At 40.8% G+C, this 26,200-nt stretch overlaps 1 protein-coding gene across 4 annotated transcripts in view; it reads left to right on the forward strand.

The window, feature by feature from the left end:
• GRHL2 (grainyhead like transcription factor 2) overlaps window positions 1-26,200 on the forward strand; it is a 138,063-nt gene that overhangs the window by 19,586 nt on the left and 92,277 nt on the right. For all 4 annotated transcript variants that reach the window (XM_036031317.1, XM_028533921.2, XM_036031316.1 and 1 more), the window contains exon 2: window positions 22,195-22,390. In XM_036031317.1, coding sequence (XP_035887210.1) covers window positions 22,223-22,390 — 168 coding nt within the window. In that variant the 5' untranslated portion in view covers window positions 22,195-22,222. The remainder of the gene's footprint in view (window positions 1-22,194; window positions 22,391-26,200) is intronic.

Raw genomic sequence — 26,200 nt, forward strand, 5'->3', positions numbered from 1 at the left:
AGCATAATATCCTCCAGGTTTATCCATGTTACCAAAAAACGGCAGGGTTTCCTTCTTTGCAAAGGCTGTATAACATTCCACTGTATGCATATACCACATTTTTTGTTTATTCATCTGTCCCTGGATACTCGGGCTGTTTCCATATCTTGCCCATTGTGAATAGTGCTGTAATGAATGTCACAGTTCATATCTCTTTAAGGTCCTCATTGCAATTGTTTTGGATACATACCCAGAAGTGAAATTGCTGGATCATGGGGTGTTCTTGGCCTTTTCTTGATGAATTTTAAGAGCTATGTTTGTACTGAGAGATTAGTCCATTGTCTACCAGATTGTCCTTTGCCTTGACTATGTTGTGTTTTGCTCTGTGGAGGTTTTACATTTTTAAGTAGCCAAATTCATCTGTTTTCTTAAATGGCTTCTTGGTTTTATGTCTTGCTTAGGAAGGGTTTCTCTGTTCTAAAGTTACAAACAAACTATCCTCCCTCAGCACTAAATTCTCCCAAAGTTTATTCTATCGGTCTGTGATTTATGACCTCACATTTCCATCGAAAGCTTTCATCCACCTGAAATTGACTTGAAATGAAGTAGGATTCTTTCTTGGTGGACACTCTATTGTGCCAATTTCCTTTAATGAAAAATACACATTTCTCTCACTTATTTGAAATGCAGTCTTTATCATATATTAAATTATCTATGTGTATTTGGGACTATTTCTTAAAATACAAACTTTTCCAAAGTTTACTCAAGTATTTTTTTCAGTACTGTTTAAGGGGGGTCTTTTTTTTTTCTTTTGTATGTTTTAGCTGGTTGTTTTACATAGGAAAGCTACTGGTTTTTAAATATTATTTTGTATCCAGCCACCTTATTTTACTGCCTTTTATTTGTAGTTCATCCAATTATCTTGGGTATCAGTCATGCTCTCATATTGTGTGCAGATGATGTGGATTCGTCTCTTCCAATTTTTATACCTTTTATTTCATTCTGAGTATATCAACCTATTGCTATAGAATAATGTTAGCTAACACTTACTAATAGGTGTGTGAGTGGAAATCCTTATCTAATATCCTAAGGGTTTCAGCATTAAATATGATCTGGACTTTGAAAGTGCTTGGTTTTATATGATCTTATATCTGACCACCAACAAGATTCTTCTATTCTAATATCTATCTATGTATTTATCTCCCTTTCCCCTCTCTTACTGAATCTCAAATTATCCATTAAATAATTATGTTATCTATAAATAGTGGCAATTTTTCCTCCTTTTCAGTTTTTAGATTCCTTAAAACTTTTTTCTCTTTTATTGCATTGCTCAGGATGTCAAGTGCAATGTTGAACAGTGGAATGATGGAGAAGGTTCTGTAAAGGAAGTGGTTTTCATGTCTCGCAGTTAGGCACAATGGTGCTGTAGGTTCTTGGCTATCGAGGGTGATTTTCATATTTTTATTCTTTGTTATTCTTTTAATGTAGTGATATTCATAAATAATTTTCCCAATCTTAGGGGAGAGCATTCTTCTACTCCTGGGACACGCCTTGTGTGCCATGACATCAAAACATACTTTGAGGATTTCATATCTATATTCATCTCAGTCCCACTGCTTCCTAGTGATGTGACCTTGGGAAAATTACTTAGTCTCTCTGTGCCTGTTTCTCCTCTGGGAACAGGATTAATAGTAAGAGATTTTGCCTTCCAGCATTGGGGTGAGGTATAGAACCTTTCGAATAGTACATGGTACATGGTAAACACTCAATACATGTTAGCTATCCTTATTATTGTCGTCACAGCTATATTATTATTGTAAATATTATAGTTATTACTGGTCTCTTGTTTCTGGGGGAGTGTGTGTGTGTGTGTCTGTAAGTGTACCTGGCTGAATGCTATCTTTGTTGTATTTTGATATCCATGTTATGCTAGCTGATTAGAATGAGTTGGGAAACTTTCCATGTCTTATTATTCTCTGAAATAATTCAAACAATGTTGGAATGATCTATTCCTTGAAGGTTGCCAGGACCTGGTGAAGGTCCTTGATTAACCTTTCAATTTTTTCTATCCTTCCTTTGTTTATTCAGACTTTCTACTTAGCATTTGTATTTTCCAGAAAATCATCATGTTCAGATCACCTTTGTTAGCCGTGGACTTGTCTCCGCCCCATTCCTTTATCAGGTTTTACCTTTCCTACCACCACTTTCGCTCCCTTAAGCTCCACCCTTACACACACACACACACACACACACACACACACACACAGAGGACAGCTCATCCCTGCTTTTATGTGCATTTGACTAGCAAAACTGGGGTCACAGTAGAATAGACTTTTGCAGTGATTCCCGTGGATAGAACCGGGACCAATATTTAAAAATAAGATTTTGTCTTAATTTAGGTAAAATATACATAGGATTATATGCTAGTTCAAGTCTTCCAAGAAACAGTCACCAAGATGAGATTAAACAAGCAAGGATTTTATCGAGGGAATTCCTGTGTGAGGGGGTGGAGGGAGGGTGCGGGGTAAGGTGGGGAGGCCCAGGCCCTGAGGCCAGTGTGACCCTGAGTGCAGGAGAGAGGAAGGGGAGGTTGGGTGGGAGCCTCTTGCATGCCCAGCAGTCTAAGGAGAGGCCTCTACTTCATGCATTCAGACTTCTGCTCCTGCCTTGGCATCTGGGCTGAGTTCTGTCACTGGCGGGGGGCATCCTGGGGGAGGCCTGGCTTCAGTGGCGTTGGACCCTGGTCTATTCTCTCCCCGTTAGGGTACACTCCTGTGATGGCACAAAGTAAAAGCTTTCTTACAATGAGAGTTTTCTACCAGTGGAAAAAATAGCTTGGTAAGGAGCGACTTCTCACTAGAGATGTTTAGGTGCAGAAGGATGTAAGGTGCAGGGGCTGGGCTGTGGGTTACACTTGAGGGGGATTCTCGACCTTTACGTACCATTTCTGACTTCTTCCCCTGATCCCAGTCCTTCCTCCACCCCTACTCCTCCCCCTCTCACTCTTCCCATCCTCCTCCTTGCTTCCCTGTCCCTTTTTTTCTCCTTCTCCTCTCCGCCTTTCCCATCTCTTTCTCTTTGTCTCTCTGTTTCTTTCTCTCTCCACATACATCCACACACATAGGGTTGGGGTATGTTAATCATTCTTCCTACTTCATGAGCTTTGTTTATAAGTAGAAATATCTTTTAATATTGAAATTAAACCATTCAGCACTCCTCCCCTGCTCAGACTGCCTTTCTGCCTTCTTCCACTCCCAGGGTCCTATCTCTTCATTAAGTTCATGAATCTGATGGCTTCCGTAGGTCAAGGTTTTAGTCCTGGTTACAAGGAGACTCAGGAAAATAATGCCGTGATATGGGGTCAGGAAGCCTCAGTCTCTTCTGTCCTTTGTGCTTTTCTGGTCCTTTGGAGTCACTGTTGCAAACCAAGACGTGTAAGTTTTCAGGTTTCATGGGAGGCAGTTTAAGTGCCCAAACCCCATCGTCCTCCCCCCTCCCCCACCTTGCTCCCAGGTGTGCCTGCAGTGCCCCTCTGGAAGCTTTTAAAATCATCTCCATGTATTTGGTTTTCTGAAATATGATAATATGCTTCAGTCACTGCCCCACCCCCGCACTCCCTCCTACACTTTTTGTTCTAGATACTCCATGTACTGTTCATTCAGGTCCTTCTTTCTGTTCTGGGGCATTTTCCAATATTTCTGTAGTAATTACTTCCCATTAAGTTCTCTCTTTTCTCATTACAGAATTCACAGTCACATGTTTACCCTCTGACTGATACTCTAATTTGCTCCTATTGTCTATCTTTGTGCCTTTTATTCCTTTTATTCTGGAGCTGTCTTCACTTTGATCATCCAAACTTTCCAGAGCATTTTTGTTATTTCATGCTTTTTATTATTTACAATATTCTAGCTCTAGCTCTCTCTGTCTCTTTCCAGCCTCCTCTTTTGACTACATAGATGCAATAACTTCTTTTTATCTCTCTGAGGATGTTACCTTTTTTCTCTGTCCTCTTGCATTGCCTCCATTACTTTGTGCTTGTTTGTGTTTTTGTTGTAGTTTGTTTTTGTTTCCATCCGCGCGGCTCCTGCCTCTCCCTCAGGCTGTTCAGAAGTGCAGTACATTCAATGGCCGCATGTGACAGCTACTCAGTCAGCAGCTGACTGGAAGCTTTGCATGGGGAGTGCAGGGAGGGCAGCAGCGGACGGGCTCGTTGATCTGCCCATTTCTCTGGGTGGTTTTCAGGCTGTTTTCTCTGGGGCCAGTGCTTGCCTCCAGAGAAGGACCCTGTGGTTACAAGTACTGGGATGGGATGGGATTTGGGAAACTCAGAGCGAAAGGAGAGTCTCATAGTTTTTACATCACCCTTTCACTTAACCCCTCTACTTTCAGTCAAGGGCTCCACCTTCTCCCTGTACTGTGCTTGGTGCTCCCAACCTCCAGGCTTTTAGGTTCAGTGTTACCAGAGATTTGACCTCCCCTTCATGCTAAAACGTAGGAGAGATAGATGCCTGATAATTTGGGGTGGGAAAAGAGATATGAGGGAGGGGGTGTTTATTCTTTTAGGTACTTTCAGCCAATCCTGTTTGTATCTATTCCCCACATTCCAAGGTTTCTAATGCTTCCAATTCCCCGGACTGTCATAGTCAATGGTACTACTTGACTTTCTTCTTAGATATCTCTCAGCATGCATTTAGGCTTTATCGTTCTCCACTCTGCCGAGGCAGTGGCCACTCTTCTAGTGTCCGTCTCCCCTAATTTAGTTGGTGTGTTTGATACGGACTCTGTCCTCCTCTCTCAGTCCTTTGACGGCTTGAACTATCATTTTAATGGGGTTTTTGGTAATCTGTTCAATGTGCCATATTTTACCAGAAGCCTCTAGGTACTAGAACTTTGAATATTGTTTCTCTTTCCTTTGTTTGGTGTTCTATTTCTGGAACATTTATATTATCTCCATGTTCATTCCTCTTTGTCTACCCCCAATTATTTATTATCTAATAACTCGAAGTTCTGTTTCTTCTCCACATGCACCATGATTATCACAAGTCTTTCCTCTGTCATTAATTCCATTTTCAGTTCCCTTGGTATTATTTGCTCTATAACCTGCTGTTTTGGTCTTCTCTTTTCTCAGCTCTGCAATTTCCCTTTCTGCCTCATTCTATTGTGCCATCAACTGTGCACTTTTCTTTTATTGAATTCGTGTTCTTATTATGTTTTGTAGTATAGAGCAATTTCTGGGAATTTTATTCTTTTTCTCAGGGAGGGGTTAATTCTGTTTTCTTATGCACACCATGTTCTTTCATTATTTGTCTGATTTCCTGTGGTAGTTTTTGCCCTGTCGTCGTGCCATTTCTTTTTGACTTGTTCATGCTTGACATGTTCTTTTCAAACCTCCTTTTGTTATGATATAATTAAAATGAATGATTCCTTCACTGTTTTTCTGCCATCTGAGATGTGTTTGCATGCCCTTTCCAGGCCGGCTCAAAGCCTGCGCGTTTGACCACGTGACAGTGGGAAAGCTCAGCTCGGCCACGTGGAGCCTGTGGGCGACTTGGCCCAACGTTCCGTGTTGAGTTCACTCCACGTCTGCAGGAAGGCATCCTCTTCTTGTGTGTGTGTGGCGGGGGGGGGTGCCTTTGGGTTTTAGGTCTGTCCTCTCCTTGACCGTCAAGCACTGTGGCTGCTGGAGACAGTCGTCTTGGTTGTCCACATCTGTCACTTTCATCCTCACTCCTGTTGGTCACGAGGGTTAAAAGAAGAGGGTGCTTCAGAGTGATGGCACCACTGGTAGCAGTTTACACGGAAAGTCATCATGAAACTTCACCTGCAGCTTTCAGTGGTCTTCTTTCTGCTCCTGCCCCAGTTTTCTCTTCTTTAAAGGGAGTTACCACATTTACCTACTATTTTGTTTTCAGTCCTGCTAAGTTCCTCTTCACTGCTGAGGTGATTTAATGCTAGCTCCTTCTTCCATTCAACCTCACCCCTCTGGCTGGACCAGAGACCCCAGGGCAGCGGGAAGGGCAGGAAAGTGTCCAGATGGCTGCCCCAATCACCCCAAGTTACAAAAGCCATGGGGACAAAGAACTATGCTGACTGTCGCTCCATTAGCCCTTTCCTGTCAAAGAAATCAGCCTGCTCACTGTGTTTGAGTGAGCTCTGCAGGACAGTTTCATTGGAACATATTCTTACATTAATTAGGTCATCTGTATAGTTTTAAACACTGTTCACTTTCCTCAGAGACAAGGCAGACAAGGTGAGGTTTACACAGAGAGTGAAGTAACGTAAAAAGTACAACATCGACTTTTGTCTTTGCTTTAGATTTCCTAGTATGTTTGAAGCAGTCTGATACAAGCATCGCAAGCACTGTAATTAAGCAGCCACAATTCCTGGAAAGTTTTATGTCTCTTGCAACCTCACCACTCTTTCGAAAAGGCTTAGCACAAGTTTGTCCAGCCTTTGCCATGACTGAGGGTGGGAAGTGGCGCTGCACGTTTTCATACAGCGGTGACACCGGGGAGGAGAGGCAAGGTGATACCTCTTCCCTGATAATTGGCTCATTCCCCCTGATGCTGTCATGGGGCCAACAGGAGAATTGATGTGTCTGCAGAGTCTTAGACATTCTAGATCTTCCAGGCTCGAGGTGGTCTTCTTCATCCACAGCCCAGGTCCATCCCCTGTGATTCCGTGCTGTGTCCACAATAAGGCATGTCTTTTCTGACTTTCCAAGGTGGAGACCCCCACATCACATATTGCCCTGCTCCTAATTTCACTTACATTACCTGTGTGTGACCTTTCCCATGCTAAAATCGTTAATATGGGGAAAGGTACCAATTGCTAGGGTTCCCAGGAGTGGTGCCTACATAGAATCTCTTCACTCAGTGGAGCACCACCTGATTTTTGGTCTTCCCTTGTGTGTTTGGTCATAAGACATGACCATTCTGCAGGCTCCTGGTCCTTATGTTAGACATTTCTTCCAGGGCCTCTCTGCTAGTCCTTGACACAACATATTATCTTTCTATGCATGAATCAATGTCCCTTCAGTACAGAACAATTCACTCTTAGCCAGTAAGAGTTACTTACACATGGTTGAGATCATTCTGCATTTCTTCTCCTCTTTCGTCTTCATACCAGAAAAATCCCAAGTTCTTTTCATCTCTGCTGAAGTCTGATGGTGGAGGTAATGATGTATCTATCTCAAAGGGTTCTCCCAAGCTATTATTCACCTGTCTTGGAGCTTCTCTCCATAGTGGAGAGATTTTAGTGAGAATGCTCCAGAAGTTGTTGATTTAACATTTGTCTCCTGTACTTCTCTGGGTAATGGTTAAACAATCACATACTTTACAAAGTGCCTGCTCCTGCCCCACTACTTCCTGTAACTAACTGGCACCATACTCAGCTATTACAATATTGTTGACTATACTTCCTATGCTATACTTCGCATCCCCATGACTATTTTGTGATTACCAATCTGTACTTCTTAATCCGTTCACCGTTTTCACCCATCCCTCCACCCCTCCCCTCTGGCAACCATCAATTTGTTTGGAAGAGAAGTTCTTTCAACCCCCTTCCTTCCCTTTTCCCTTCGTCCCTCTTTTCCTTCCTCCCTCAGATAAGTTTCTTTCCATGCTTACAGTTTTATGCACACACATGATTTATATAAATGCGTAATGTGATCATATTGTACACAGTGTATTTTTTGTCTTCCTCCCTTTCTTTTTTTCACCTCTTCTCTCTACTCTACTCCCATTCATCTACATCACACATGTTCCACCCAACCCTAAGCATGTCTATGTAAAGATATATGTATATACACATATGCATATCCATATACATTCATATAACATATACAATTATAAAATTAACTTTTAATTCCAATTACAGATCTAAGGCAAGAGGAATAACAGTGTTTTTGATTATTGTCCAGAAGAGGAAAAACAAGTAATTGGTTTTTATTTTCCTCATAGTGTTCTCAGAAGCCTGTCTAAATTCTAAGAAGGCAAACTAGAGTGAACTATTTTTTATTATTTCCAGCATTATTTGTTTTAGGTTAAGTTTGTTGTATAGTAAAGCCCATTTATTTGCCCTATTTTGTTTTATAGAAGGGTCATCTTGTGTAATCAGCAGATTTATGCAGATTTTGTATGGGCTTTCCCATTACTTTCTTGTGTAACCTTGTTAGGTCTCTAATCTAGTTCCTTATCTATTAAAGATGGAGGTAGACTCTAATGTTTTTACCATTGAGTGCTTTTGTTAATTTTGGAGACTGCAGACTAATTCACATGCTATGTATAATCGCAAATTGAGTAAGACATACTACCCACTTGTACAAAGACAGTAAAAGTTAAGACTTTTACCTAAATGAAGAATAAGTAATAAAATATTGAATGCAAAAAAAAAGCCTGTTTACTCTTAAGGGAGACTTTATAAAAATGATTTTTTTTCAGTAGGTAGAAAAGGATCCTTAATTTATCTCTTCCTGGACCATTCCAGTAGCCTCTTTTTTGGCCTCCCAGTACCTCTGTTCTTTTTCATCCATTCACTGCAGCCAGAGCGATCCTTCAAAAACACTTACTGATTAGGTTTTTCTGTGGCTAAAGACCCTGGCATACCTACCTCATGCACTTAAAGTTAAAATTCTTAAAGTGAATCACAAATCCTTGCATAATCTGGTCTCTGCCTATCTCTTAACGTTCATCCGATCTTGTTCTGTTTCTTCTTGGAACACTGTGGTCCAGCTACACTGTCCTTCATTTAGTTCCTCGACCGGGAGAAGGTCCATCCTGCCTCAGGGACCTTGCACAGTCTGTTCCTGCCATGACCCCTTTCACCTCTTCTTTTCGTTTGTTTTTCTCTCTTACTAATTCTTCCTCCTCAAGTCTTAGCTTAGGTGTCACTTCCCCAGTAACCCACTTTCTCCATCTAAACTAGATCTGTGTTGGGTTTTCAGAGATGAGGATGCATTAGTAAAAAGTCACACCTGCTGATATCTCCATCAGTCTCATCAGAAAATGCTTAAGTATTATAAAGTCAACAATAGTGGTCAATGTCAGTTTTAAAAAATTCTAACTTTTGCTTGAAAACTCATCATTTTTGGCAACAAGTGCCATCAATTGTTTTACTTGAAATGATAAACTCACACTTGGTTTATATTTGTGAAAGTGCTGGTCAAACACCCAAGTCTGAACACATGGTTTATTGGTCTGTCATTCTTCCATGTAATAATGGAGTTTTAGGGGGAAAAGCAACTAGTTCAGTTTTATTGAAACTGTCACACAAGTCCCTTTCCTCTAGGGAAGCATTGTGCTTCAGTGTGAAGTAGAAGTGCTTTGTACGTAGTGCCTACTTTGTCATACGGAATGTTGAAAAGATGCATGCCTGAAGTTTGAGATTAAAACTAGTACTTTGTACTACTTCATCAAGGACATTCTCAAGCGAAGGTAGCACTTTTTGTTTGTTTTGTTTTTATTGTGTGTGTCAATAAGAATACACTGATTCAAGGAGAGTTTGATGTCACTTCTTGACTTATTTTAAGAACCAAAACTTTTACCCACTGTTAGTTTTATACCACCAGAGCAAATGTCAACATAGTGAATAAGGCAAATAATATCTTAGTATCTTAGTACCTATTATTTTATAAAAATAGTTTGACCCCACAGACCTCTGAAAATATCTGAGAGACATATTATGAGAATTGCTGTTCTAAAATTTCTATATCCTGTCTTTATCATAGCAATTATCATCACTGAATTTTTAATAAACACATTTAAACTCTTATTTTCTGTCAATATCAGGAATTAATCATTATCCATTGCTCTTTCTCTGGGCAAAGCAAAATCTTCAGTATACTTTTTTTAAAAGTATATTTTATTGATTATGCTATTAGAGTTTTCCCATTTTTTCTTTCCTTTATTCCCCTCTGCCCTGCACCTGCTTCCCTCCAATGTTCTTCTCACTTAGTTCATGTCCATGGGTTTTACATATACATTCTTTGGCTTCTCCATTCCCTATACTATTCTTAACCTACCCCTGTCTATTTTGTGCTTACAAATTATGCTTCTTATTCCCTGTACCTTTTCCCCCATTCTCCCCTTTCCCCCTCCCTGCTGACAACCCTCCATGTGATCTCCATTTCTGTGACTCTATTCCTGTTCTAATCGTTTGCTTAGTTTGTTTTTGCTTTTGTTTTAGGTTCAATTGTTGATAATTGTGAGTTTGTTTTCATTTTACTGTTCATATTTTTTATCTTCTTTTTCTTAGATAAGTCCCTTTAACATTTCATATAATAAGGGCTGTGTGATGATGAACTCCTTTAACTTGACCTTATCTGGGAAGCACTTTATCTTCCTTTTCATTCTAAATGATGGCTTTGCTGGATAGAGTAATCTTGGATGTAGGTCCTTGTCTTTCATGATTTCAAATACTTCTTCCCAGCCCCTTTTTGACTGTAAGATTTCTTTTGAGAAACCAGCTGATAGCCGTATGGGAACTCCTTTGTAGGTAACTCTCTCCTTTTCTCTTGCTGCTTTTAAGATTCCCTCCTTATCTTTAATCTTGGGTAATTTAATTATGATGTGCCTTGGTGAGTTCCTCTTTGGGTCCAACCTCTTTGGGACTCTCTGGGCTTCCTGGACTTCCTGGAAGTCTATTTCCTTTGCCAGATTGGGGAAGTTTTCCTTCATTATTTTTTCAAATAAGTTTTCAATTTCTTACTCTTCCTCTTCTCCTTCTGGCACCTCTATGATTCAGATATTGGAACGTTTATAGTTGTCCCAGAGGTTCCTAAGCCTTTCTTCATTAAAAAAAATTCTTGTCTCTTCATTTTTTTCAGTCGAATGTTTATTTCTTCCTTCTGCTCCAAATCATTGATTTGACTCCGGGTTTCCTTCCCTTCACTATTGGTTTCCTGTATATTTTTCTTTATTTCACTTTGTATAGCCTTCACTTCTTCCTCTATTTTGCAGCTGTACTCAATCATTTCTGTGAACATCCTGATTATCAGTGTTTTGAACTCTGTATCTGATGGGTTGTCTATCTCCTCCTTGCTTAGTTCTTTCTCTGGAGCTTTGATCTGTCCTTTCACTTGGGCCATATTTCTTTATCTCCATGTACCTGTTATGTTGTAAGGGGAAGAGCCTTAGGTATTTGCCAGGATGGGGCAACCCACTTTGCTGCATTGCGGCACAGTATGTGAGGGAGGGGTCAGAGAGAAAACCAATGTCACTTGCTCAGCTCTTGCCTGCTTTCAAGAGACTGGCAGTTTCTCTGACTACCACAACTGCCACAGGTTTTTACAGCCAGAGTTCTGAGGCTTTCTTTTCCTGTGCTGGAACCCTGGGTTTTGTGGTCTGTCTCGCTCCCCAGTTGTTCCTCTTGGTTTATCCATATGTGAATGTGGGATCACCTGTTCTGCCAGCTGCCACCTTGCCATGCATCCTGTTGCCCTGGCTGCCCATCTCCACCCCTCCTACCAGTCTGGATTAATGTTTCTCCTTTAAATCTTTGGTTGTCAGACTTTGATATGGTTTGATTTGCTGGTGGTTCTGGTTATTTTTTTGTTGTTATTTTTAAATTAGTTGTTTCCTTCTTTTCGTTGTACAAGGAAGTGAAGCATATCTACACCCTCATCTTAGCTGGAACCCTTGAAATGTTTCAGTACACTTTTTAAAAAATTACTCTCCTATAACCTCTCAGATATTTCATTGTAGTTTGGTATTATCCTTAAGGATACTTTCTTAGTGGCATAAACTATATTTTCATGATCAGAAATTAGTTACAGTCCATTTAACATTTTACTGGTTTATTTGATACTCTGATTGCTAGATCACTTTTCTTTCCTAAGCATGAATGTCTTTTTTCACTTTGAGCTGAGGAAAAATTCTTTCCAAAGGGATATATGAGTAGAGTAGTTTTTGAATCCATTCATGACTAAACATGTCTTTATTTTGCCATCACACTTGTTGAACTTTTACTGTGTTCAGAATTCCACGTTCAAATCTCTTTTCTCATCTTACAACATTTAGTGACGCAGATGAGAAGTTTGCTGGCTGACTTGTTTTGTTGTAACTTACTTAGTTCTTTTTCAAGTTGTTTTTGGGTAGCATTTTCTATTTAATTTTTAGCACAGAAATTTTTGCAGGCTATGGCTTGATGTATTTCTTTTGTTATTCTTTTCAGAATTTTGAAGACTTTACTTTTTAAGACTCAAATTTCTCTTCAACTAGATGGCATTTTCTTTTGTTATTTCTTTGATTATTTTTCCTTTTACCATTTTCATTGCTTTCTTCTGTATCTCTTATTAGTTGAATATTACACATCTGAATGTATTTTTGCATGCTTTTTAAATTTTTCTTTTACTTTCTTTCTCTAAAAACTAGGGAAATTCATTGTTTAGATCTCCCAGATCATTGCATTTTTTAGGTCTTATCAATTCAAACCTCATAAAAAATTTCATTTTTATTTCAGAAATTATCTACCTTGTATTATGATTATTTACTTTTCATAGTGACCTGACCTTGCTTTGTAGAGGTAGTATCTTTCTAACATTATTTTTTCTATACGACATTATTTTCCTCAACAATAAGCTTTTTTGATATTCTTGGAGAATTCTCTTTCATTCTTGTTAGATTTCCTTAAATATCTGGTGCTTCTTAATTTTTCTATTAAAAGTGGAATTTGATCACCTTTCAGAGCTGGCAGGGTTTGTTAGCAGAGTGGAGCTCACTCTCCCAGAGTGGGCTGTTCTCTTAAACGAAGGAGTGGCCACCGGTGCTGAGGATTTCTGGAAGATTCCTTTGCATATGTACAAGTGAGGTCCAAGGAGGTTGGACATATGAGAGGGTTTTCCTGTTGTTTTAAGATTAACATTTTCTTGGTTTCCAATGGATAGTTTAAATTTACTCTAGGCATTTCCCAGGTTATTTCTCTCTCTGATCCTAGGGCTTCCAAAGGTCCACTCATTCTGTATTTAAGAAGTGAATGCTTAGCTAGTTCCTTTGGGTGTACTGGACCAAAGGAACACTGAATGATTGGCTTGGTCGTAGACCCTGAAGAATCTGAGTTAGGGTTTTCCAGGCTCACTGGGAAAACTGGTGCTCACTCTTTTTTTAAAAAATTATTTTATTTTATTTAAGATTTAATTAATTTATTTTTAGAGAGGGAAGGGAGGGAGAAAGAGAGAGAGAGAGAAACATCAATGTGCAGTTGCTGGGGGTTATGGCCTGCAACCCAGGCATGTACCCTGACTGGGAATCGAACCTGCGACACTTTGGTTCACAACCCGTGCTCAATCCACTGAGCTACGCCAGCCAGGGCCTGGAAAACTGGTACTCACTCTTGCATCAACCTCTCCTGCCCCAGAGCTGGTGAGTAGCCTTGGCTTTCGTTTCTCCTCTCAGTCTCCCCTGCTTTCTATCTTTTAGAATTGGACAAAATTTTCTGTTTCCACGTTGTATATACATTATTACTTTTTTTATTTCAGGCAAATCTTTCAGATTTGAAATGGGCTTGAGATGAAGTCTGTCCTGCAGTCTACTTTTAAAAATGGTTTTTCAATCTCTGCTCTCCCCTCACTTATAATCCCTCCCTGAGGATATGTTTATTGATTTTAGAGGTGTGGAACAAGGGGTGGAGAGAGAGAGAGAGACATTGATTGGATTGATTGGTTGCTGCCTGGGGATCGAACCCCCAACCTAGGTATCTATTCTGACCAGGGCTTAAACCCAAGACTTTTTGGTGCACAGGATGACGCTCCAACCAACCGACCCACCTTGTCAGGGATGTTCTGTGGCCTTTTAAGAGACATTTGTGTTTTGTTTTTTTCTGCTAGAGATTTGAGCACAGTAAGTTCCTCTGAAGATGGATTTTCTTTTTAGTTTTTAAAACTGATTTGCTTTAAAAGATTCTTTTCTTTAAAAATTGTATTTTTGGTCAGTATCTAAATATAATGTTTTTGTATTTTCTAATTACTTAATTTACATTTCTATCAAGTCGGTTATGTAAATTTTTCCACCAGACTTTTGGAAAGTTGACCTGTAGCTATGTCAAACTAAAGATGAGTAATGAGGAGTTGCTATGGTATGTGTCTCCTGGTATGATACATACCCTGCAGAATGTTTCAGCACCTTGAATTCTACAAATAATCTAATCATAATGTCTTTGTCTTCAAAAAGTTCATAGAATTCCCTTTGCACGCTTTCTCTAAAACCCTGAATTTGGAAATCTTGTTATTTACTTGCATGTAAGAAATTCCCTGTTCCATTGGTCTCTTGTATCCCTCTTTTCAAGTAACTTTTATTCCCTGACTATGAAAACAGAGCTTAGTTAAGAATTGGGCAACAGAGAGGGACGCTTAAGAGCTCTGGTATTCAATCCTGGTGTACGCTGAGTGCTACGTGACCCTGAGCAGATTACTTAGCACTTGCTGCTCAGTGTCCTCATCTGTCTAAAGGGCAAGTCTGCATACCAGCTTTAAGGCTATTTAACCCATGCCAGGGGCTTAGAACACTATGTGGCATATGATAGGTGCTCAGTAAGTATGTGTGACTTATTATTATTGAAGGCTATTTGAAAAGTGGAAAGAAGCAAATAAAAATTCACATATGATCACTATAAACATTTGAATTTAGATTGCTACACACACATGCACACACAAAGATTGTGATCTCTACAAATTCTCTACATTGAAAAAATTCTTTTCTTATCCTCCTGCTTTTACTTTCAAGTGGGATATCTTTCTCCTTATGGTTCTTTTTACCACTTGATGATGTGCCTTTCCTGCAGCTTCTTAATTATATTTCGAATCCTCTCAGTCTCTGTTCTGGATTACTCAGTAGGTTGACTAAGATCATGTTGAGGGTGCTAGCAAAGCTGGGGGGACAACGAGAGAAAGAGATAGAGGGAAAGTGTGCACGCGTGCCATAAATATGCTTCAATCTGTGGATCAGCGTATTTTGTTATTAGTGTATCTAAAAATGGAACTATCTTAATTTCTATACCTATAAATTTTGTTAGAGTTTATAATTTTCAAAAATTATACCTTTTACATGGTGGAGGTTATCATAATATTTTCACTGAATGGACTCCTTTCTTAAATATAACAGTATTCAACATTAAGATTATCAATATCATCCCAGGTTTGTGGATTCATTTCATTCCCCTGAATCTTACAGAAATTATTTCAGGGGCAAAAGGTTAGAGTCATTAAGGACAAATATTCAGTGTAGAAAGTTCCTAATAAATTTCAGCCCTTGTTCTAACATGGAAAGTGTCTGTTATCTCCGGTGATTTGCCTTTAGTGAGCACCAAAAGGGGGCATATTACCAAAGATAGCCAGCAGTGCAATGACTAACATCATTGGCAATTCAGTTATGATGTTAACCATGGCTAGGATGATTGGTTCATTAGTTTCCATTTGAAAGTCTTATTCTGTTCATGGAGAAAAATGCCAAGATTCCAAAAGATGGAATAATTGTCACTTCTTGAAACTTTGCTCTTAAGTTTAGTTTCTGAATGCGGTCTCCCTCCACAACACACCCTCCACCCCCCAGGCAGCTGAAGTATTGTCTATCAGTAATGAGCTACAGTAGGTCAGTGTCAAACAATTGAAGTGGGTGGGGACCAAACCCCAAGTGCAGAACACTCAGAGTATAAGATATCCTATTGATCTGAGATATTAGTTTTGAGATAAATGAGACTGTTCTTCTTATTAAAAAACATAAGGTATTCTATTTGAAGAACAGAATTGATACCATATCAAGAGAAGGGCTCTGTGAGAGACAGAGAGGTGGGGGGAGACTGAGGTAGAGGACATAAAATGAAATTCTGAATGAGAGTTATATGAAAGCTTCACTTCTTAAAGAAAGGACAGTGCTTGTCCTGAGTGGAAAACATTCTTTTTCCACTAATTCAGGTCAACGTTGGGAATAATGACCGACAGGTGGGAGAAAGGGTCATGAATATCAGACCTTTGCTGGTTGGATTCCAATCTTCCCCTTGCTTCCCTTTGGTCTGCATGTAAATTTGCTTGGTTTCCTAGTACTGTAGCTCACATTTAAGGAGAGTAGAAGTGTGAAATATAATTTGTTTCATTCTAAGGCAATAATTAGGACAGGAGGGAAAGATAGTTTACTTACAAATGGGATGAATGGTTGTTAAAGTAAACTTATAACAGTGCCTCCTAAAGTCAAGGCAACCTGCATTTGTATAGCACTTCATGATTCACAACCAACTTTACAAATATGTTATAAATTGATTTCATCAAAATGTGAAACAGATAGCTTCCCCACTCCCTTCACAACACTTAAAACTCCTACTTACACTTCAGTTCCTCAGTGAACTTTTATTCACACATTCAACAAATGTTGATTGAGTACCACATATGAGGCAGGCACCAAGTGTGACGTAGCCATGAACCAAACAAAGAATCCCAGGTCTCGTGGAGAGGACATTCTCATGAGGGTAGACAAACAATGAACACCAAACACAATAAATAAGAAAGCTACATGGAATGTTAGAAGATGGTGAGTGCTGGGGAAGAGAGAAGGATTAGAGAGCTGAATAATGGAGATCAAGAGTTCTAGAGGGATTTAAATTCCAGGGCGGGTGGAGACAGGTCACTACATTAAATCAGGTAGTCAGGGGAAGTCTCATAGTGGTGAGATTGGACTTAGAGGAACTAAGTGTTAGCCGTGGGTATTTGGGGGAAGTACATTCCAAGAAGATGAAACAGTTGGAGCCAAGGCCCTAAGGTAGAGACGTAAGCAGGGAACAGGATCAGAATGAGTAAGGAGAAAAGTATTAGGACAGGAGGTCGGAGAAGTAAGCGAGGTGAGATCCTTTAGGGTCCGGCAGACCACTGGAAGTGCCTTGACTTTTATTCTAAAAAGTATGAAGTGACATGGTGTGATTACATTTTTTAAGGTTTTATTTATTTAGCTTAGAGAGAGGGGAAGAAGGGGAGAGAGGGAGAGAAACATCAACAGGTTGACTCGCACTCGCCCTGATTACTCCCCAGGACCACCGAGTGCCCTGACTGGGGATGGAGCCTGCGACCTAGGTATGTGCCCTGCCCGGGAATCCAGCCGGCGACATTTCACTTTCGGGACAATGCCCAACCAACTGAGCCACACTGGTCAGGGCTGATTTATGTTTTAGTGGATTTCTCTAGATGGTGTAATGTTGAGAATAGGCTGGAGGCTTAAGGGGGAGTAATGGTTAAAGCGGGGATGGTTAAAACTTATTGGGAAAGTATTAATTACCTACTGCTGTGTAACATATCTTAAAACTTATAAGGAAAAACAACAAATATTAACTACCTTACAGTTTCTGATAGTCAGGAATCTGAAAGCAGTTGAGCTGACTGGCTCTGACTCAGGGTCCGTCATAAGGTTGTAGTTAAGTTCGTATCTGGGGCTATGATTGATGTAAGCCTTGGCTCTGGGAAATCTACTGAGCTCATTCATGTTGTTGTCGGCAGTTCTCAGTTCCTTATTAGCTATTGGCTGAAGCTTCAGTTCCTCCTCACAATATGTTGGTTTGCTTTTCCTAGAGAAAGATAGAGATAGAGATGAGAGACAGAAAGAGAGAGAGAGAGAGAGAGAGAGAGATTGATTTATACCAACATACCAACATGGAAGTCACAGACTGTATTATCTAATTCTGGAAGTACCATACTACCACTTTTGCTATATGCTGTTGGTCTTATAAGGCAATTCTGGAACAATGTGGGAGGGAAAACTCCAGGCCACTGGTGGTAGACACAAGGCCCACTGGCCGAATCCTGCTCTCCACCTTGTTTTACCGGTCTGGTACCTTGTGTCTACCTGGGGGCAACACCCAGCTCTTGCTTAACTGTTAAGGAGAAGTTACATTAATAGAGTCCTAAAATTACTTTTGGCTCTTTGAAGGCAATCGCAAGGCTGATGTGGCCCCCGGTGAAAATGAGTCTGATGGCCCTCTTCTAGGAGATAAGTATCATTGGAGATCTCCTAGGACAGAGCAGATTAAAACTGAGATTTATTGAAACCATCTCCAAACCATCCTCCCCCTAGATTTATTGAAAACCATCTTGGTTTTATTGAAACCAACTCCAAAACCACCCTCCTCCTAGATTACAGAAAAAACAAAAAACAAAACAAAAACTAGCGCTCCTTCTAGAAGTTAAGAAAGAAATGGATGATGAGAAATGGGTTGCAACTGATAATTTGTGTGAACAATTCACTCTCCTCATTTTTGTTTTGTGGTCCCAAGTACAGTGGATTTATGCCTGGCTTTGTTGACTATTACTACACGTACCTTTAGGAGGTAAAGATGTTGTGTGCTAAGTTTCATAAGCTTCTCTGCAGGAAACCGTTCCTGCCTTAGACTCCTATCAATGCTCCAGGGTGGCAGGTGGCAGGCAGTCTCTGACAGCGATCTGAAGCTTCTCTGAGCTGGTTGCTTGTGATTTCAATCACATGACTGCTCCACCTCTTTCACTACAAAGCTGATGACTCATCTCTCAACTGTTCTCCCAACACCCACAAAATGAAGCAGTGGATAACCGAAAACAAATGTGAACAGAAAAGTTATACGCATGATCTAACGCAGCCTTGGCCTTGCTGTTAATGCTCAGGTGCCAATCCAGACTCCTCCGGAGAAGATCCACAGATTGAGTTTATAGTTGCTCTTTGCAATTCTGTGTTCGAGGCCACCCAGAACCTAATATAACTGAAGCTACACAAAAAAATATTTAAAAAGTGGGTCGTGGCAGAGTTAGAACAGTGATGAAATCAACCACAGAAATTGTTCCAAATTTTGGTAAAAGCTGCTCTGTGAAACTTTCCTTTTTAAACCAGTCGACATTTTTGCTCACTGTACCAGAAAGATTATCCTGTCGTTATAAAACCAAGCTCTTTAGTCAACAGTGCTTTGTACCAGAGAGATTATAATCTGTGAAGAAAAAATACCAAAGTCATTACGCAATTCACGGGAAGAGCACAAAAGGCCCTTTTGGCCATCAAAAATATTAAAAGAAATGCGTAAAGTTGTACTTTTCAGAATATTTGTTTCCGTTGATTGTGTAAGGATTCATCAGCCGTGTCATCACTGGGGAAAGGCGGAAGAGTCCAAACTTATGAGGGAGCATTTGTGCTGGGAACAGATGAAATCAGCAATCCAGGAAGCTCGGCAGGAGGGCGTAGGGACTTGAAGAAGGAAGACTCGAGGAGAAATCTTGCCAGTGAATCGGGACACTGCTTAGTGTATATCAAGAGTTGGCTCTCATCCTTTAGCCTGGCACTTCCTGGAAAACTTTTGGAAATTAGCCAGTGTTGTAATTAACACTCTCTTCCCTTAGCAATATGTGTTTCTCTTAGGCATGAAACAGAATAAAACCCTCATCTTTTTCGATAGTGAGGTGACTGCAAATAACAGGAAGCTCTTCATTCCTTCCTGCAGGACTGAGCGTGTCTAGAAAGTGTGCATGGCGCCTGGGTCCTCATGGGCAAGGAGTAGGGTTCAGTATCCTCTATTTCACCCTTTCAGTAGAGGCTACAGACCAGGCACCCAGGGAGGCCCCAACTCGACAACCGTGGAAAGGGGAGGGGTTGGCACTGGCACAACGTGGGCCCGCCACCTCTGCCTTCTGGTTCTCTCCAGAGGCCTTATCTCTTCCACCTGTAGACTTTCAGGAGTCCACCAACATTTGTGCCTCCAAATCCAACCTTATGCTATACGATTAATAACTTTTACAACACGAAAATTCTATTATTTTGCCATTAGATCAAAGCGCGCAAATATCCCTAGCTGAGCATCCAAAATGAATACAAAGGGGCCCCTTTTGTCAGAAAATTCTATTATTCTGCATTGCCAAAATATTCTTCACCTTAAGAAATATTTCCCACACATGCTCACTTCAACACTGACCAGCACAGTGCTACTTATCCTTCAGGACTTTGTAGAAACTTTGGTTCCTCCTTGACCCTCTGATTAGGTTAGTCCCCTCTGTCTTAGTTGCCTCTGTCATCTCCCCTCAAGACCCCGTCCATTTCCCTCTCTCACACTCTTCCCTCCTGTGGCACTCTGCCCAGCTGGACAGCCAGCTACGTGGCTATCGGGCAGTACCTGCTTCATTTGCCTCTGTGTCCTCTGTAAGCAGCATGGAGTGTGGTACTTATTGGGCTCTTAATAAATACTTAATCGAATATTGCCAAATGATAACTTCACTTTTCCTTTTATTAATGATTATTGCTAGCACTTTCAAATTGTAACAAATTTTACCAAAAACTGGCATGCCCACAGACTTCTCAGGAACATAGACATGTGCAGTGATGGCAAGACCTGCTATTTGCACAACACGTACAGTTTACAGAACGCTGTTTTATCCATTCTTTTATGTGATTCTCACAATCACATGCTGAAGTGAGCAGGGTGGGCACTCCTGTCCTTACTTGAGGCGCAAAGAAGCAGCCGCTCAGGCAGTTTTCTGCCACTGTCAGTGGCGAGCGAGGACGCATGGTGAGGGGCTCCACGACTCCCGTGTCTCCGTCCCTCCTAATGGTTCAGAAACCCTTCCACCAGGCTTTCCTCATTTACTTCCAGAAACTTGATTTTATCCTTTTAATCCACTTCATTTGCATTTGGGTTAATATCCCTTCTTTCATCCCAAATCAGTTCTACCGAACCACGGGCACAAAGAGTTCAAATTAGGGGCCTGGAGACCATTTCGCCTAAAATTCCAACCTGCTGATGGTGAATTTCCCACCCCACCTCCCCAAACACGTCTTCCCGATGTCAGTGTTATTTTCTGACCTTACACCAGTGCATGGCACCACGCCAGCACATCCGTGACCCCCAAAACACCGTTGTGGATTCATACCGGTTCTCTGTCACAAAGTGAGCTGGGAGACCCTCTACCACAGGAGGGTCCTGGAGCCATGTCAATGAAAAGAGACCTCTTTTAGAACTTAATGACCATCAAGACCCTTGGTGGCCGAATTTCCATTGATTAGTGTAAGTGTTTCCTTCTCCAGTCCTGTCACTTGTCCCTGTCATGTTACCATGAGTGGACAGAGGTGTTGCTGAAATACAATGTCTCTTTGTTCCATTTTATTTCCATGTCAAGGAACAAGTGAAAGAGGGCCTGAGATGAGTGCCAAAGCCTCTCTAGGTGCCTCCGCTTGACAACCGGGCCTTGACCTGGGACCTCAGGACTGTGGCGGTCTTCGGATGCTTGAGTCATTATCTCATCCTCCTTAAGAAATTGCCTTGTCAATGGCTGCTTTACTCAAGTTTGGCTTGGTTAGGGTTGATAAGTGAGTGTTCCTGCTCCTTTCTATCAAATCTCTGCTGAAGTCTCTACTGAAAATTCTCTAGATACACTCCTCACTCTCCATGATGATTCTTGTAACCCATAGCTTCTGTGTCATTTAAATATAGTAGGATTCTGTGGCAATACTGTCCCAGGTCTTTGCTTCTTATCCTTAATACGCAGCATATCTGCAATGTGTCCTGTTTGCAATGTAGCTTATGTTGCCTTTTTTAAATTAAGCAACTTGGATTAACCTCTAATTCTGTAGTAATTTTAACTGTACATTAAACTAGATGAGATGATTTTTAATAATCATTACCATGTGATTATGTATTATTGCACTTATTTCTAATTAGAACTCAGAGAGTTAAATGAAACCTGCTTCCTCATAGGATTTCACTATAATATTCATTAATGAAGAATAATCAGCGCTGGCTGGTGTGGCTGAGTGGATTGAGTGCCAGCCTGGGAACCAAAGGGTCACCAGTTCGATTCCCAGTCAGGGTTGCACATGCCTGGGTTGCAAGCCAGGTCCCCAGTGAAAGGGGTGCGCAAGAGGCAACCACACATTGATGTTTCCCTTCTTCTCTTTCTCCTCCCCTTCCCCTCCCTCTAAAAATAAATAAATAAAATCTTTTTTAAAAAAGAAGAATCAAATAAAATGATTTGGCTCCTAGAATGATTAGCTATGGATAATCAGGTGTGAAGGGGACCAACTTACACTACTTATACAACCTTTTAAAGATCGTTGTTCTCATGGTGAAAACAATAAATCAGTGGTTTTAAAAATGCAATGTGGCAGTCACTTCAGTTTTAATTATCCTTCCTCTCCATTCTGGGGAGGTACAAATTCACCATGTAATGTGTATATTATTAGTGGGAAAAGGAATATTTGTCTGATCACGAACCTCACATCTCTCTTGCTTTTACAGTAATAAACGACTGGTGGCCCTAGTGCCCATGCCCACTGACCCTCCGTTCAACACCCGAAGAGCCTACACCAGTGAGGATGAAGCCTGGAAGTCGTATCTGGAGAATCCGCTGACTGCGGCCACCAAGGCGATGATGAGCATCAATGGTGACGAGGACAGTGCCGCTGCCCTCGGCCTGCTGTACGACTATTACAAGGTAGCCCCTGCAGCCTCCGCCCTCCTCTCCCTGCCCCCAGGGCCTCCCCTCAGTGGTGGGAAGAAGGGACAGAATCTTTATGCCCCTCAGAGAGCAAATAGTATTTCCACACTCCTACGGAATTCAGCCTCTCTCTGTTCTCATTGCCTCCCTGATTTCGATGAAGCCACCCATCAGAGGAGGTTTTCTTCTGTGCTCTCCGTTCACATGTGTGCATACTATTTAATTCCTACTCATAAGGAATATATCATTCCTACTCATGCCATTGTGCAAATACTTTTGCGTTATGATTGTTATTTTCCGTGACTAAAGAATATTATATTGCATACTATACCATAATTTAGTGATTGCTCATTTCTTGGGCATTTAGGTTGCCTTTAGATTTCCATTTTGCAAGAAACATTCAGGGTTTCTAGACTTTTCAGTTTTATAAGGAATGCTCTTGGGATATAGACTTCTGTAGCAATTCTAAAACCTAATTTTGTTACAACCCTAACTGTCTCCATTTGTTTTGATGGGTACTCAATATTTTGAAAAGCCCTTAAAACAAAATAAATACACTTATGTTACAAAAATACCTGCCCTACACTACCTTCAAAATAGGAGTATTTCAAGAAATCAGACAACAAACAGTGGCTTATCTCATTAGAAAGGACTATGTATTTGGTATGACCTGCTCCCTGAGAACCGGTGAAGTGTACAAAATCCACAAGTATTTACAGAATGAGAAGATTTATTGCCTGCTTTGATGGTAAACACCATTGGCTAATGCTGGGAATTGGCTCAAAGGTAAGACTGGTGGTGTTTATTGGGCTGGCTAGACACAGTGAACTTCTTATTTTAGAGTAAGAACTGACTCCTCACTTTCCCCTCTCCCTCTATCATGAGAAGATCTCCCAAAAGGAGCAGTGCCCTTTTGCGTAAGCTTCAGACTTGCTTTCCTATTTCCTTCCCGCTTACTCCTTTCTGTTTCCTTTCAGTAGTGTCCACTTCTGCAAGTTGTGCTTTCCCCTATTTCTCTTTTAAACCAGAGATCTCATGCTTTCCAATGACCTCCCTCCACCCCCAACTCTGGGAGTGCCCCCAGGCCTCCTCTCCCACCGAAGTTCCCTGCAGTGACTCATCCCTCTTCCAGCTCCCCCCATGTTCCCCAGCAAAACACCCAGGAGGGCTCCTTCTGTGGGGAGATGAGTGAAAACCAAGCCAAGCTGGCCTTCTCTAAGATGCAAAACAAGGTGTGAGTCAGACCATCTAGGGTATTTTAAATGAGGATACCATTAACTCAGATAAATGCATCTTATTATCAGAAAGTGCTAGAGAAACATATAAAGAATACTCCACTGGTACCCTTGCCAGCCTCTGCTGACTTTTTCCCTTTAACAAGGGAGTGGAGTTGGCAGAATTTGACAGCCCTCTTGTGAAGGCGTAAAACTCCCAATATGGCTCCTGCCGTAGCAACAAGGGATTTTGCTTTGGGGACCTGGGCTGTAGAGGACAGCATATGTTGGGGCCTAGACCACACACATTTCCTGTAAGTGGGGCACTTTCCTCCAGCACACAAGTAGCACCTGAAAAAAAATGAGCCTGAAAAGCAAAGATGGTTTCATGGTAGGCTTTTCCTTCTCTTTGTCTTTGACCGTGGTTGTTTTATCATTTTGATTCTTTTTCTGACCAAGGAGCTCATTTGAGAAATGCAAGGATGAATTCTACATGTTTTGGAGTGAAAATTTCAAAATCTGTTGCGGGTGGTACAGAAACACAGAACTTGTCGGTTAGACTGCTGCTGTACGAGGCCATTTCTCGGAGGGTCAGCTCTATCACACGTCTGCGATAATGCGTGATGTGTTCGGAAATGGTCTCATCTTTAGAAAGAGATCCCAGTTTCCCTTTGTAATAAAAAATAGTTAAAACTTGTTTAATATCTAGTAATATATCATTAAAATGACTCTGATTTAATCACATGGGTCATTACAACTTCTTTTATAACTTTTATAACTAACTTTCATAACTATGTTAAAATAACGTGTTAGTTAACAGTTTTATAAGGCTTGGAGGAAATATATTAAGATATATTTTGAAGAAATACATTGTTCTATTTTTAAAATAGATTTTATTCCATTGCTGTGAAATGGACATAATTTTATATATCTTTATTATATGGCAATTCTTTTCATGAAAGAGATAAACATACATAACAAAAACCATTAGTAATTTATGAAATCAATGTATTTTATTTCCTAGAGAATAATTATTAGTAATTATAGCATCTGGATTACCATCCTCTTGTACATTTTTAATATTTAAAGGTGTTGATATATTATTTTCTGTAAATATTTTAAAATGCAGAGTGGGGACTTTACATAAATCTCAATTTGTAACCAAGTCTATTTCTGCTGAATTATTACTTTCCAGGATTAACTTAGAATATACAGTATTTTCTAGGACTTAGTATTTTCTTAGATGAGTATAGTTACATGACTTCTTTTATTTCATATAAGCTTTACTCTATTTTTGCTCGAAACATTTTAAATATCAAAGAATTAGTTTTGTTTCCAAACACTCTGTGTCCAAGTGATCATTTTCAGGCCTCTGTCAGCCCTTTGGATGTTCGTGGCTTATATATGCTGGTGTTACAGTTACAACCAAGTTAGATCTACATTGAGGGTGGGCCTTTCTTTCTGTAGTAAAGTGAAATGTTAATGAGAAGAGAGCCTATTTTTGAGGATCAACTCTGGGAAGTCATTGTAACATTTCTTGCCATCTTATTATTTAAACTTGATAGACTTTTAATACCTCTTTGGAATGCTATTTGATTTTTTGTAATAATCACCATTTTCCCTTACTCCTAAGGTTGGGGTACATTATCCCTTATGGCAGGAGTGTCAAATTCATTTTCACTGGGGGCCACCTCAGCCTCAAGGTTGCCTTCAAAGGACCGAATGTAGTTTTAGGACTGTATACATGTAACTACTCCTTAACAGTTAAGCGAGAGCTTGTTGCTGCCTCCGGGTAGAAACAGGGTGCCAGGCTGGATAAAACAAGGTGGAGGCTGGATTTGGCCTCATGGGCCTTGCGTTTGCCACCTGTGCCTTAGGGGACAGTGTTGGGCATGGTCAGACAGGAGTGTGTGACACACAGTAGGCACTCAAGAAGTGCTGGTCTGTGTCCTTGGAGGCTGGCAAAGACATATCATAGCATGATACTTTATACATTTCAAAGTCTTTTTTCCAACATGCTTCATTCACTTTATTATTATTATTACTATTATTTTATATAAAATTATGTGGCGGCCACTGTGCGTCCCCTGCGCAGACACTCTGGGGTGGGTCTTTACAAGATGGACAGCGAATTCCTGATAGGGAGACTCGGTGAACATGGGCCCTTTCCAGAGCTCGGGGGTGAGATAGCCATAGGTCTTAGAGGCGGCCTTGGTGAAGTTCCACCCTTCAGCAGCAGCTTCTTGGGCACAGGGCTGAGAGCAGACCAGAGCCCAGGAGGGCAGATGAGGTGACCAGCACAGAGCCATGGCGCTGGTCACCTTGCAAGAGCTGGTGTGAGAGAAGGCTCGCCAGCCTTCTTTCCCTAGTAGCCTCACTGCACAAGGGCAATAGAGAACTTCGCCAGGATGGCGGCTCCACAGATGACAGTAGCTACCACCTTGAAGCATTTAGCACACAGACCACATGTCCATTGTAGTCTCCAGTGCTGACAAATGCCTTGAACTGGGTCCTCTGGCCAGCATGGGTCTGCTTCCGCATCGGCTCAATCTTTAAGTCCTCATCCTGGAGGGATGCCCCCGGGAAAAAGCCG

This window comes from Phyllostomus discolor, chromosome 7, assembly GCF_004126475.2.
Source record: "Phyllostomus discolor isolate MPI-MPIP mPhyDis1 chromosome 7, mPhyDis1.pri.v3, whole genome shotgun sequence".
In the NCBI taxonomy this organism is placed as follows: Eukaryota; Metazoa; Chordata; class Mammalia; order Chiroptera; family Phyllostomidae; genus Phyllostomus; species Phyllostomus discolor.